Here is a 15,236-nt window from a genome sequence, read left to right as displayed (position 1 = left end):
TATGTATGTTACTGATCTGCAAAATAAATGCAACAGTTCCTGTTAACTAAAGCAGCACAAATGTCTATATCATAAATGTTGTGGAAGTAACAATCAAAACGCATTGCAGTAGCCTTCTTGAAAGGTTTAAAAATCACCTTACAAAATTGCCCTGAACAACAAACTGTACCGCCAGCGCCACTCTGCTACCATAACTGCATTTTGGTAAAACAACTGTATAGTGCAATGTACTGTAAACGTAATTTTTTTGTAGACCAAGACTGCAGACATCCGCCTCCCACTGGGAGGTGCGTTTTTTTAATTACCGCCCTTACATCTGGCAGGCGCCAGAAAGTCTAGCAGTTAAACGGTGAACTATAATGTTTTCCTAGCTACGTTGTCTAAATCAACAAGTGTATAAAAATTTGGCGTATCTTCCTTGTTATTTACTCTTCAACACCTTATATGTTTTTTATACTCATAGCAATTTCACTATACTATGCTACATTCATTATCCTACACACTTGTAACTCATGAAATACTAAACAAAAATTACATTAAAGACACTCGCCCCTTGTTAACTACTTTGCAATGCGTTAAGCTGACTTAGTCGCTTTAAGCTGTCCCGTAAACCGCTCTCCGCGTTAGATCGAAGGCCGAGACGGCTTAAGACGCTTGCCTTTTTCTCTTCGCCGAAAACGAGAGAGTCGGATCGGCGAGTCAGCTTCGAAGCCGTCTTAAACCGTCATGTAAACGGGGTTAGTGTTGTTTTCTATTGTATATTAAAATCCCAACAAAGCTATCTTTGGACAGCTCGGACGGCATTATCAGTTTCTCCATTTTTATAAATTAACCAAAACTATAAAGTTAAGCCCAATCGCGACATGGCAACATAGTAATAAGTCAATTACTTTCAATCTTTTTTGACATGTTTTTCTCCAAAGTTATATTTGTTGCAGTGTAATATTTTAGGATTGTTGGGAGTTGAAGTTTGAGGGATAACTGCGAATGGAGGTGTGATAATTTTTTTTGGTCCCAAGAATGGTGAGCAGTATGTTCGTAAAGATGAGGAGTTTCAGAAAAGGTTCTAAACAGCCCTTCTGGTGCGAATTACCTTTTATTTCTTTATTGAGTTGCATTGTTTGCAGTTCAAGAGATAGTATTGTAAGTTAAATATATACTTTTGCAGGGCTTTCAATATGTACATATCACAAATAAACGAATTTTGGTTGTATGCATTAAAATATTAATATATTCTGTTTAATGTAATTTTTAATTGCCTTATTTACACTTAATACACCTGATGAATTCTATTTTCAGCCGAGGCCATTGGCAGAAAGAGGAAGTTTCCATATAAACGCATGGACACCCTGCATATGACTGGCATGCCAAAAAGATGTTACTTTAAAAAAGCCTTCTCATTATAAAAGATATGACAGTCTTTCATTGAAAACCAAAATGCAATTCAAATTGGGTGCGATATTGTGTGTGTTACACCTCTGGTAGCTCAATAATTTTCCTTGCTGTTGTATTACAAACGCACACAAATTCAATTACTCAATTTTCATGTATACAAGAATTTCATTTACAGAAAACTTTTACAGTATTGCAGCCACCATAAAGAAGTCCTATTTTGTGAGGATGGCGAAGATGTTCAATTAATAGGGGAGGAGGTTGTCATGAATATGACCATTCTGTTTGCAGGCAGTAATGGTGCTATGGTAATGTTTCTTTGTTATAAAATAACCATTACGCTGATGATGCACGCACTGATAAAACCATTAAAGGTTATCAATACTATGTTTCCATGTCGCGATTTGGCTTAGCCCAAAATGTTTGGTCCATGTTTTACGTTTTGGTCCTAAAACAGGTCGTGTTTCCATGTCGCGTACGCATTCAAGCGTGACAATTTTTCGCCCTTCACTGATCGTGTCGCGGGGTTTTTGAAAGTGCGAAAACCTGACAAATCGTCTCTATCGGACGCTTGTGTCTCAAAAAAGTTGGATTCGAACTGTGTGGCAGTTGTTTTAGTGTCTTTCCGCACTTTTAATTAGTTTTTTTCCAATTTTGTGCATAGTACAATAACCATGGTTCAACCTTGAAAACAGATTGGCAAACTTCTTCCAAACAACACAAGAGGTATGTTTAACTTGACTTTTATTACTAATAATGAAAAAAACAAGCACTGTCAATCTTACAGATATTTGAGAATCACTGGAGAGAGATGATTACTGCCATACAAGTGCAAAACTGGACAAAATTATGAATGTTTTACATTGTCCTTTACTTGTTGATTTGTTGAATGAGCAAAGCTTTATTGCAAAAAAAAATAAACAAAATGGTCAGAACATGTTGTCACAGTCCTTGCTTGTCAGGCCACAACTTCTAATCCTGGTGCTTTTTTAAGAGTGTTTGTGCATCTTCACAAGGGTAATGGAAATGTAGCATGTTCAACAATTTAAATGAACTTTGACTTCCAGAACTATTTTCTAGCTCATTTTCTTGCATAACTAATTAATAAGTGTATTTCAACAACCGTTGGTCATTGTGCTAGCTGTGGATCTGGGGAAATGACACAAAAAAATCATTCTATGTGTTTTATCTCCAAAGCTATTAAGTACCTAATCTGATGCAGTTATCTAGAATGTGGAAAAGCTATTGTGTTCACCAATTTGTAATACCGTATATTGCATGAACATGCAAAAACTTTCATATGGTTGTCAATGCATCCACAGCACTCTTGTCCACTTTCTAAGTTAAATTTATGCACAAAACTTACCATCAAAATGTTACATTTAAAACTGCAGTTCAACATAACATCCATGCATAAAAGGATGAGAAAGGCCTATATAATCCACTTGCAAAGTAATAAAACGCCCCTTGCTACCAATCAAAAAAGAAATATATTCACAATAAAAGCGATTAACGGAGGCTGTAAGTAACTGAGGACATTCATTTAAACACCGTGCAAAACGCGCGTTAAATTAATCGAAAAAGCTGCTGTTTACTGCGCAAAAAACTACTAAACCCTGCAGCAGTCATTACATGGCCGAAAAATTACTTGGCCAAAGTCAGTTAAGGACCACCTATTTTGATGGCCCAAAAATTCAGCCGTTTTGGCCAAGTACTCGGCCTGCGTCATTTGCGTCACTTCCATATTTGGTCACATGGCCCAAATACATGGGCAAAACTCGCGACATGGAAACATAGTACAAGTCAGGCACCCATAAAATCATAGTGTTGTGTTTAGGTACAGACAAGGACTAAAAAATGGCATAAAAGCGCAAGTAAATTAAAGCAAAAAACATAGATATGGACAAACAAAATATCTTATTGAGCCATAATAACTAAATAAAATGAAGGTTGAAACCGATTTTAGTGAGTCATTAAACTAAATAAAATTTATAGTTTTGTATGGACGAGATGACTGGGTGCTTTGCACAACTTGAAAAAATCCTGTTTAATTTAGGGCAATAAATATTTTTTCCTGCGAATAGTACGTTGTGTTTCCTTAATTCTGTTTGCAAAGTGGGTAGAGGAGCAACGAACAAATCAATTTATCGCTTCCATTTGTTTAACAGTGCTTTGGAAATTCATGCTACAGGATAAACTATAGTTCAAATAACTTTAGGACTACGGGCCACAGGTACATTTTTTAAGTGCAGCTAGTGTTGAAGCGGATTAGCCTATTTTTACCTGCTGATCAAATCTCAACGCAAGTTGTCACAGATAGAGCTTAATGTAAACCAAGACGGCTACCGCAAACCGTTTTTTGTGTAAGTTTAACTGATTCTGCACTGATACATGTATTTGACAGCGCTGACCAGAACCAAAGAATGCCTCCCCTGCATCGTCGATCTTTAGGATCTTATGCTTAAATCTAAGCGCCATTTGCCCTACTCAACTGGAGTCATTCGTCAATATACTCGCCACCTCTGGTGGAAACAATAATTGTCCGAGTAGGGTCTTTCCCTTGCCTGCTGCTCCGTGAAGCAGCACATGAGGTGCCCGCAATATACCGTCGGTCACGGTATCGCGGGCCTCAAGTGCTGCCTGTATCATCACGATTTTTAAATCCTCTTTCGTGAGGATTTTCCCGTCCCACTGTATGTTGGCCGATTCGTCAATGATTAAATGGAATACTCTAAAGGCTTCTTCTACTTCCATTTCGTTTGCGATCTTCTTGCTCATTTTTTCTGCTACCCTCGCAAACATTTTTCTTTTTCTGCCGTAATTGGCTAAAAGATCAGGGTAGGAGAAATCCTTTATAAACAGTGCTTCTTGGTTTGCTTGTGAAGGATTTAGACACTTCTTTTGCGATTTCTTCATAATGTGTGGATTTCGCTTCGCTCCCTCGGCTGTGTTTAATTGTCTGCTTTAAAGGTATCGGGATTAGCTCGATGTTTCCTTTCCAGGCATATTTTAGCCAGTCTGCCATATCCTCGACTGGGGCCAGGTACGTCAGGAGTATACCGACTTCGCGGAGCTTTTTGAGTATGCTGGCTTTTGAGAGTGGGGTACATGCCTGCCCTGGCCTCGCAGGCTTCGAACAAATTACCCCATGTCGATGAGGCACATTCGATGCTCCGTTCTCCCGCGGTCCTACGTATATTACGAGTGTTGGGGTCTCGACAATGCTTTTCTCGAACATACATTCGGAGGTAAATGCCCATCGGCGGCTGCGTCCGCTCTCTCTCGCGTTCTGCGGTGTAGCGTTCCCATTGGAACAGACATTCCCGTCGTTTTCTTTTCGTAAACTCTGGTGGCAGCTCATTTTCTCTAATGTTAACAAAGTTTTCTACTATCTGTTTAATGTGATACAATAACTCAAAATAAAATCATGCAAAAACATGAACATAAAATATATACGATAATAATATGGTACGGTACATGTTATTCTGTACCAAGTGGTACAAGTACTCATTTGCGGTTTTTGACAATTATATCTGCTGACATGGTGTATGGGATCGCCATGTATTTGTTGACGAGTTGTAACTGGTTGCCATCAAATTCTTCGCTTCCGACTCCTGATACACTATCATTTGTGTATTCAGGACTTTGCTTGTTGGCGTAGACACTGTATCAAGGTCGTACCAGGGAGTTTCGAATCCTTCTTTTAAGGTTATTCCTGTCCCTGGGGCTGCACAGATTGAGTGTGTGTTTGTAGGAACTTCAGTGGTATTGTCGCCTTGTATTTATTGTTTGGGCAACATTGGTGACAAATTTGCCCCAAAAAATATAGGACACTACTTTTTTTGTTGTGATTGTGCAAGTGATATTGATTTGCATCTTTCAAGCAGTGAAATATACACATATTTAATATGTTTTCATAGAAGTGAACCCAAGAAAAAGATTATTTTCATCCTTGAACAATGGTCAAATTGTAGTCCCGACCAATGGTCGAAATCTGGTAAAGTTTTAGGAAGAAAGTGCAAATTCAAAAGACGTCGAAACCTGACCCTAATCAGACGTGGTTAGCGGGACGGTCTATTGACGTGCAAATATGTTCCTTTTTTACCAATGGTCGAAATCTGGTACAGTTTTTGGTAGAAAGTGCAAATTCAAAAGACGTCAAAACCTGGCCCTAATCAGACGTGGTTAGCAGGACGGTCTATTGACGTCCAAATATGTTCGTTGCGTCGATATTTGGTTGTAAATTCGCATCTAACATACGCCTGTTTCTGCCTGACGACGTACATTTTTAGCCTGCATAAGGCGTAAAATAGCCCACGATGTTAAGCTGAAAACAAGTTTAATAAAAAGAAAAGAACGCAAAGAAAGGTTTGGAAAAATTTACGCAGAGGTGCTTGGGCTGGAGGACAGGCGACCTCCTTTAATCAATTTCTTTTAGATCGGGATACAATTCCCTCACTGCTTCTGTAACTAGCAAACAGTTCTTTAGGATAACAAAATATCTTTTCCATAATCATTTTTCCCCCCTGAAGCAACCCCAAGGCAACAACAAGTACAAACTATATGTCCCCAGGAAGGGGACAGATAAATATTAAGACACAAGAAGCACACAAAACTCACCAAGTACAACTTTAAATAATGGAGATTTGGTAAATGCTATTTTTCCATGCCCTCCTTGCATGTTCATGTTAGTCATCAGAGCAGTCGTAAACATCCTAAAAAAGAAGGTTACCATGGTAAAATGTCTACTCCACATACACACTACTGCTACTTTTCAAGCAACGCAATTTCAATAACTTTTTAACCTGTCACAAAAAAAATTTAAATTATGATTACCTGTTCAAAATTTTATTAACGTTATTCCGTGCTGTTGTCCCTCCAATTAGCTTTAATTGTTGTTTCTAAAAAAAAATCAATATAAACATGTTGCTTTTGATGTACATAAGGATTTCAATTTTTTAAGATTCGGTCCAGACCGCATTTTACCAACTGTTCAGCCTATCTATAAAAAGCTAGTGTATCGCAACAAACACACAAAATGCATTTTGATTAGATTAGAACAGGCTTTGCTTTTCAATATAATAGTTGGTATTACTGGAACACTGAAGTAGAAATGCAGCTTCATAAAAATTGGAATTTAATTGTTATCTCTCCAATATACACTTGCAATCACACACATATAAGTTCTTACCAGCATGGTTTGTTGGTTTTCATTCTCTATTTTAAAATCCAGAGTTTTCAGCATTTCCAAACTATCAATTTGAATGAGGTGAAACGGGTCATTTTTTGGAAGCTGTTGTTTTCCTATCATGTCAACTTTTTCAGTCAAATTTTGTAGTAGTTTGAATACCTTTTTTTGAAATCCTGAGCAACATCATACTCTGATTAATCCTCACAGCTTAGCAAAATACATTCATTAAAACATAAAAGCAATTTACATTTAAAAATGCAAATCAGTACAAATAAAAATAGCCATGAAATTGTAAACAATAACAAATGCGGTTTACACTAATTAAAAAAACAGTGTCAAACATTTTAGATTTTGGCAACCAAATAACAAAACTATGCAAATGATTAATATAATTATTAAATTCAAACTTACGAAGCTGTGACAAAGCAGTTTTAGTGTGTTCTCCAATCGAGCTGTTGGGAGTTATATTGATATCTATAAAAGAAAATGGTTTAACTTGGAAGTAACTCCTCTCATTGAACTAAAGCAACACACTAACCAGTATATGTATTTTCTGTCAAAATATATTTTTATGATCACAACACACACAAGACAATATACACTATTGCTACGAACCTTGGTGGGTATTTGCAATAGGTGATTCGCACAGTTCATTTGGAGCACTTGTTAATTCTTCAGTGTCGTCAGATTCAAGTTCTGGGGGTACCATGCATAAATATATGATGTTGGTCAACTATTATGTATAATGGACACAACCTGCTTAGGCTTTAAAAAATAAAATGCAAGCATCACACACCTTGCGATGTTTTGAAACTGAGGTTGTTCATCTCACACACAGGCACATTAGGAACCAACTCAAGTTCTGAATTATCAGAATCGCTTTGTTCTTTAAAAGACAATGCATATTTGGCAAGTATTTATACTGACAGCAAATCTTGTTGCCAGACAAAAAAAGGAGTAAAGCAAATCTGCAACCTTAACCCAAATGGTCAACATTGACAAATATTGTTACAACAGATAAAATGTTTCTACATTATAACACAATATAGTTTAACAAGAAAGTAAATGATTCAGGAACTTCAAAATCTTTACCACTTCTTGCATTTCTTTTTTCTTGCGGTAATGGCATATCTCCCATGATACAATCTGAAAATTGTTTTCGTTTTCTTTTTCGAGATGGGGGAAGAACTTCCTCTTCTGATTCGGAAGATTGTTCTATTTCAGTGGTTTCACCATACTGTTCGCAACTACTTCCAAGGTCTGAAATGATTGCAGTCAGAAACAATCGAAACATATTTATTAATGTATACATACAACTTTATTATTAGGTTTACAGGCTTAGCAGCCCAGGCATTGCAGCCTAGCTGGATCAGCCACTTTCTCCTGACAAGTCAGAGCAAGATCTGAAAATTCAAGCTCCCAGTGAGGTTTGAATTCACAACCCTGGGCTAACCAGGCCCATCGCTCTTCCGATTGAGCTACAGAAGCTCAGACATTTCACGGGTCATATTGTGTTAAGAAACTCTGGTGTGTGAGTTCACACATACATAGGGAATTTCTACCACTATAATCAGACAACTGATGTTGTTTTTATCTTTACAAGCGGAAACTTTCGCCAGTCAGATCCCGGAGCCTCAAGAGTTTTCATGAGTTTCACAGGATTGCTCCCAACTGGAGGCCAAAAGACGGTTTGATTCTTGATCCAAACAGAAGGAATCACATACTCCTCTTCAATCGAACCTTCCAGCCACACAGCACGGCTCCATTGCAGACTCATCTTTAGATTTACTTAGGTTTCTAGTTAAAATGAATTAATGGGGCTAGAACATAGCCATTTGCACAAGGAAGACAAACCATCTTGCACTTTAAATCACATCTTTTTAAATTTCGAATGTTTTTTGAATCCAGGCACCTTGCAAAATAAATGTTCAAAAGTCTCGAATCACATGGCTGCAAAAAATATGAAGCCACTTCACTTGATGAAAGAATACTACAAAGAAAACCGGACGGGTTAACTTCTCTAACAATTGCAAAGTTACCATTTCTAAGAGAAAAACACCCATCTTTTAGTGTTGCAGATACACATGAAAATGAAGCAAAACCATGTTGGATTAGAGTAGCATTGTCAATTTCAGAAATTGGATTAAATATTTGTACAGCCGGATTTTTGCAATTTCGAACAAACTTTTTTAGGGTACGCAAATGATTCTCAAAATGAAAGGCAGAAAAATCATCCAAAGGGGATTTAAAATATTTCACATCATCACTTAAATGACGTAAGCAATGAACATTATAGACAGTAAATGTATCACCATATATCTTTTTACACATGTCTACAAAATAGTTGCAAAGGCTGTTGGCATATGGCAGCAATTTACTTCGGCTTTCACTGTTGGGATTTACTAAAATGGATATTGCAACTGACAGTGACATAAAATGAACATAAGTATTGCGTTTGACAATTCCTTTTAGAACAATTGCCCCTGTATATAACAAAAATTGCCGAAATTCGGTTGCTTTCCATCGGTCTAAATACAATAAAGATCGAGGCTGCCGTGCGAATTCTCTGGGAAGTTTGCCATTGAGCATTATTAACTTGTCAGATATTTGATTTAACTGAAGAGATGAAAGTCTGCAACACTTTGGACCTTTTTTGAAAAATACAAGAATCCGGCGCATTACACCAAGACAAACCAAATGCATGTAGTCTAAACAAAATCCATTAACACAGGAAATGCTGCAATCAATCAGTGGAGAAACAGACAATGATTAAATTCATCATCACACCTAGTGGGATAAGCTTTTTGTTCATTGAAAACCACTCTACCATTCCATGAGCCTTTTATGGTACAGCGCTCACAAGCATAGTACGAATTGTGGTTTTTTATACATTTTAAAAATGCTCTAGCTGGTGCATCACAAACAAAGGCTATAATTTCAACATCATATTTATTACCTTTATGCTCAAATCCAGTTGTTTTTAATTGTTTATATTCCGTCAGAAAATCTTTCAAAAATTCAGCAACAGGAGTTGGTTTTTTGTTTCCAACAAATAATGAAACAACAAATGGTTTCAAACCGCTTACCATACACAATATAGGCCAAAGTTGACAGTTAGTCGATTTGAAAGAGGGACACCATCAACACCAATTTTCAACCAAATTTTTTCATTACTTGAAAACCACTGGTCATTCAAAAATTTTTTAGGGCCACATTTTAGACCTAAGTAAATACAATCACCTCCACATATTTGCTTTGTATCGACTGTCCTGGGTGTTCGTAGTAATGTTCTTGCATCTTTTGGAGTATCAATGAAGTTGCAGCTCCACCTGTGATATTATATTTAATAGACCAGGGGCGGCATGATGAGCACACCTCGCTAAGTTTAGCGAGCTCGCTATTGACGCAAAACCTCGCTAACGCAACTTTTGGTATGACGAGCCGCGTTCTCGCTAAGCGATTCTCGTTAAGTTCCTCGCTGACTAACGAGGATCTCAGACCACTCGCTAAACTCATTTTTGTCGAAAAACTGCATTTTGGCAGCATATTTTGCAATTACTTGTTATAAAAATAGGCCAAAAATAACCAAGTATTCATGGGATATGTTTCACTTGGGGGTAATAGTTTAATTTTGCTTGCCTGCATTTGCAATATCAGTATGTTTTGATATTTTTGTGAAGATTTGCAAAAGCTTTAAAATATAGGGTATTTAACAGCAAAACAACATATTTTTACAAAAATAATCATCGTTGTGAAAACGATCGAGAGAACCACACCATTCGAGTATATATTAGTGTCAATTTTGCATGGGTTGTTTTTCATAACGTCTATGTAAATACAATATAGCCAATTGTGAAGTTTCTGACGATATTTCTCAACTTGTGCATTTTTAAAAATTTTGACAATATTAATCGGGAGACTATGAATATTTTTATACCTGTTGTAGGTTTCCGGCGTGTAAATGATTTAAATAACTCGCAATGTGTGGAAAAATTGTAATTTAATTTAAAATTTTTTACAACAATTAAAAATGAGATTGATCAGTACAATGTTGAGATATTTGCTCAACTGTTAAGCCTAAAACCAAAGCAACAATTTGATATGGGATTTCGGTCTCATAATGTCGTAAACTTACCTAAATAATGTAAACGAACAAAAAAATGTGGGGTAAATTCAATATTCTATACCACATATGCGCAATATATGGCAAATTACGCAACTCGCATTCAGAAACATGGGACTTAAGGCGACGCAAAGGTCCCTTTCTCCTGAAAATTGACGCAACGAGATGTGCTCGGCATACCATTTTCCGTACCGAGGTCCTCGCTCGTAAACGCCTCGCTAATGTCTGTTTTAGCGAGCTCGGTAGTTTAACGAACGAGGAACTTCTCATCATGCCGCCCCAGTTTGTTAGTTCTTCCAGCAAAGTTTCGTTCAATGGTTTTGTCACTGTATCTGTCAACAAGATTTCACCAGTGCACATAGTTGAGGAGTCAAAGTGAGTAACTGCGGTAGCAAGGGCCGTCGGAAGTTAGACTGCGTTTTAATAAATTTATTAAATTCGCAAAAATAAACACTGCGCCACTGGTCTTTTCAAACATGCTGTAAGTCAGAAAAGTTGTTTGAAAAATCAATACATAACTTAACGTTGAAACTGGAAATTTTGTCGATAATCTAATTGATTGTCAAAATTTTATTAAAAAAACTACAAAATTAGGGTTTCTACGTCTTTGGACGTCGATAGCTAGTTTTTGTTTGGCCGACGGAAAACGCACAAAAAATGGACTGTTTCGCGACGTACAGAAGATGAACAAATATTGACGTCCATAATCAGATAGGATTTCAACGTCTATGTACGTCGATCAATAGTTCTTCAATGACTGACTAAAAATATACCAAATCGGGACTGTTTTTGGACGTACTGTAAGTAACTACATGCGAACGTCGATATTCGACGAGTAAAGCCACGTCGCTGAACGTCGAAATTATGAAACTCTCTGACCGACGGAAAACCGTTGCTATTTAGACCGCCATACGACGTACAATAATGCCCGAAAATTGGACATGTTACTTTGGTCAGTATTTCCACCAAATATGTATGTCTAAAAGACGTATGAACATGGACCCTGAATTTTGGTCTGAGATGTACTAATATTGGACGTCTGAATGAAGTAGATATTTTGGACAGGCGAAGACCGAAAATCAAAATTTGTCGAATCGACGTCGTGACCGCATTTCGACTTTGATTTGACGTCGTGTGTCTGCTGGGAAGCTTGTACATCAACAATCTAAAAAGGTATATTTATGAGTAATTCTGTTTTGTGTTGTGCAGAGCAAAATGGCCAAGCTGAGGGACAAGAACCTACAGAATGTCATTTGAATTTAATGTTGCTTATATTGTCTCATTCACATTTTTATGTACAGTTGCAATGTTTCAAACAATTATAAAAGACACGAAACAAATCAAGGAAGAGATAAAATGTGTCACAGTTTTACTAAAAAGCAAGGAAACAGATGAAACCACAGATTTCCAGTATTTTAACAATCCCCTTGAAACATTAGATGAAGTGGAAACCAACTTATTGGAAAAATCATTCAAAAATTCATTTGTGTGCAACACCTGATAATGGTATTATTAAAACCCTACACTGAAACATGTATTTATGTTTGAAGTTGTCGTTTTTTTATGTGTAACACATGTGTTGCTGTGTCCTTACAGAAGCTTGTCTCAAAAGTACATCATCTAACCTGAAACAAATCGAAAAGGAAATTGGGGAGTTTTTGAAACATGCACCAAGAAGACAGGGTGGGGCCTCCAAAAAGTATGTTTTGTTTTACTTTTTACACTGTTTCCAGTTTGTAACATTACCATAGGACTAGCAGAGTGTCGTAACTGTTATTTAACTGCATATACTTTATGCTGCAGCTCATATGACACCACTGCCTTCATATCATTCGATTCGGAGTAATGTTGCTGTGCTGGGAGTTATTTCAATAAATTCTTTCTGTTTACATACTGCAGGTGGTGTTGATAATCTAACATTACCAAAAAATAACGTTTTTTTATCGCATTCAATTAACTTTTGTGGAAAAAAATGTTTAACAGTACAAAGATGTAGCCCTGAAGTTTCGGGAAAAGCCCAAAAATATTCCAAGATTGGAGCTCTGGAATTTGTTCCTTACTTGTTCGACGAAATCACCATTGAAAACATTAAAGTGGCTTGTAACAGACATTTTTCCTTGGAAGATCAAGGTCCTTCATGTATATTGTTGAATCCACTTCCTAATTTTCGAGTTCTACACATAAGAGCAATTTGCAAGCAAACAAAGTTGTCCTGCAATGATGATGATGAAGTTTTAAACTTGTCAACAAATGACAGTGTAGAGTTACCAAGCATGAAAAGAAGGAAAATAGTAAGTGGGGCTACAAATAACCCTAAACCATGTGTGAAAAGTGAATATATCATTCCAAAAAGCCTCTCAGTATTAGATATGATAAAATTAGATTGTGCAATGGAAGCAACCACCACTAGAATTAAACTACCGTATTTTACGGACCATAAGGCGCAACTTAAATCCTTTTTTTTCCTCATAAATTGATCGTGCGCCTTATAAGCCGGTGCGCCTAATGTATGGATCAAGTAGTGCTTTATTGCCTACACTCTAAACCAGTACTGATACTATTATAAATAAACCACCGTCTTACACAATAAACTACGGTAAAAGCAACTAGCAACTGTGATATTTATACTATTGTGACTTGCTTACATTTATTACGTAACAAGTTTTTGTTTAATGAGCTTTATACGGTAACCCATACTCCTTAAAATACGTTGCGTTCTATAGCCCGGTGCGCCTTATGTATGAACAAAAAACTAATCAAAGCAATTTATTGACAGTGCGCCTTATAATCGGGTGCGCTTTATGGTCCGTAAAATACGGTACCAGAATTCCATATTTCCAATTTTATGTGGAGTACGGAAAAGGAAGTTGATATTCAAGTTGGAAAAAATAGTTTTAGTGAAGGTGGCTTCAGAAAAGCTTTTAAAGTTCATTCTCCAAGTGACATTTTGCCCGGAACTTGGGTTCAAAAAAGTATCTGCCTGCCACTATAGAAGCAATAAAGGAAACAAATCAAACTCCTGAAGAACACACCCGTAAGATTGTGCAGTCCCATATGCTAGCAGCGAATTTTGCAGCACAACTTGCTCAAACAGTAAAAGGCTTGCCGACTTGTAGTTTTGGATACGTGCCATCATACACAAAAATTTCTTGGGTAAGATTTGTGAAAAAGATGAACAGTTTGTCACTTTGGAAGAGTACATTTCTGAAAACTTTCATAAGTACACATCAAATGATGGTACTGTATGTCGCAACAAGCAATTAATTGCCTGCCAAATGTCGCAACAAGCAATTAATTGCCTGCCAAAAAGCTTGCAGCTTTGCTCATTACAGCTATCAACAGTCTGGTCAGCAGCTTCTTTTGACTGACATTCAAGGTGGAACAGTAGTGTACACTGACCCAGAGATTGCATCACTTGAACAAACAGATGAAAATGGAGCTTGTTTGTTTTGCACTGGAAACTTCTCAAAAGTAGCAATTTCAAATTTTATAGATCAGCATGGTGTAATGATTTTTGTAGGCTCCTGAATTTGTCTAATGTAAAATGATTCTTCGATTTGTCTTCACTTTTTGTTGTAGCATTTACAATTATCATGGAACTTCTTTGTACTCACTCAAATCCTGTCATCTTCAGTTTCAGTGTTTTTTTAAACCTAATTAGTATTTTTGGTACTAAAACAAATTTGTTAACTGTAAGGTATGATTAGTTAGTTTGGTATTAGCTTGTATATAGTGTTTTTACCTCACATGACAGCATATTTGTTGGTACAACACAACTAGTACTTTTTGCCTGTGAGTGACCTTGCATGAAACCACTGCCTCATTGTGTACATTATTCATTGTCTAAAGACTATATTTATCCTAGTTTGTAGCATGTTCCCTTTCTTGCTATTCCATTATCAACCAAGAAGGCCAACTTCAATGTCATACCCAATTACCCATGTAAATATATTTTGTACTTGCATGTTTCAGACCAACTTATGCAATATATTATTCAATGTTCACTCTCTCATTTTCAACGAATTAAATCATGTCATTCCTTCGACCCATCTGTTAGTGGTACAATATGATCTGATAGTGGTAGAATATGATTGATACTCGCAATATGAGTTAGGCAATACTGTATTAGCACAGTCAGTTGAGACAATACAAAAGATAATGTTTGCATTTAGCAATCAGTCGCAACCATTGGTCATATTAAAAAAAACACTGTTGGTAGCAAATAACTCAATATAGTTCAATGCAACCTTGTACAAAGTTTAAAAACACAAAGGATCTCTGTTTAAATGAGAAACAAAATTTTCCTTTAAGAATAAGTATGCATCTGTGCAATCTGACGCATGCAACTTTTCAGGATTGGGTATGTAAGTTTGTAGTAAATCCCGCTGGCGGGAAAGTAAATAATCTGTGGGAACATCCAGTACTCCTGATAACTCAGCAACTTCTTTTAGTTGTTGTTCACTTACAGTCAAGCCTGCAGATAGTAAGGAAATCCAAAACATTGATTGTTGCCTCACCAAATTTTTCAAG

At 36.7% G+C, this 15,236-nt stretch overlaps 1 protein-coding gene across 1 annotated transcript; it reads right to left on the bottom strand.

Annotated features, from left to right (window-relative positions):
* Positions 1 to 5,812: 5,812 nt before the first annotated feature.
* LOC145888408 (uncharacterized) lies at positions 5,813 to 7,877 on the bottom strand. The gene is made up of 8 exons (XM_082979150.1): positions 7,676 to 7,877; positions 7,380 to 7,469; positions 7,199 to 7,279; positions 6,995 to 7,057; positions 6,584 to 6,756; positions 6,229 to 6,293; positions 6,013 to 6,107; positions 5,813 to 5,856 (listed from the first exon to the last, which is right to left on the bottom strand). Exons 1-8 carry the CDS (start codon positions 7,875 to 7,877, stop codon positions 5,813 to 5,815), a joined length of 813 nt encoding a protein of 270 aa, XP_082835276.1.
* Positions 7,878 to 15,236: the final 7,359 nt, after the last annotated feature.

The sequence above is a fragment of the Ascidia mentula genome, chromosome 1, assembly GCF_947561715.1.
Source record: "Ascidia mentula chromosome 1, kaAscMent1.1, whole genome shotgun sequence".
Lineage (NCBI taxonomy): Eukaryota > Metazoa > Chordata > Ascidiacea > Phlebobranchia > Ascidiidae > Ascidia > Ascidia mentula.
Note: the sequence above shows the minus strand (reverse complement) of the source record. Positions and strands in the feature narration are given on the sequence as shown.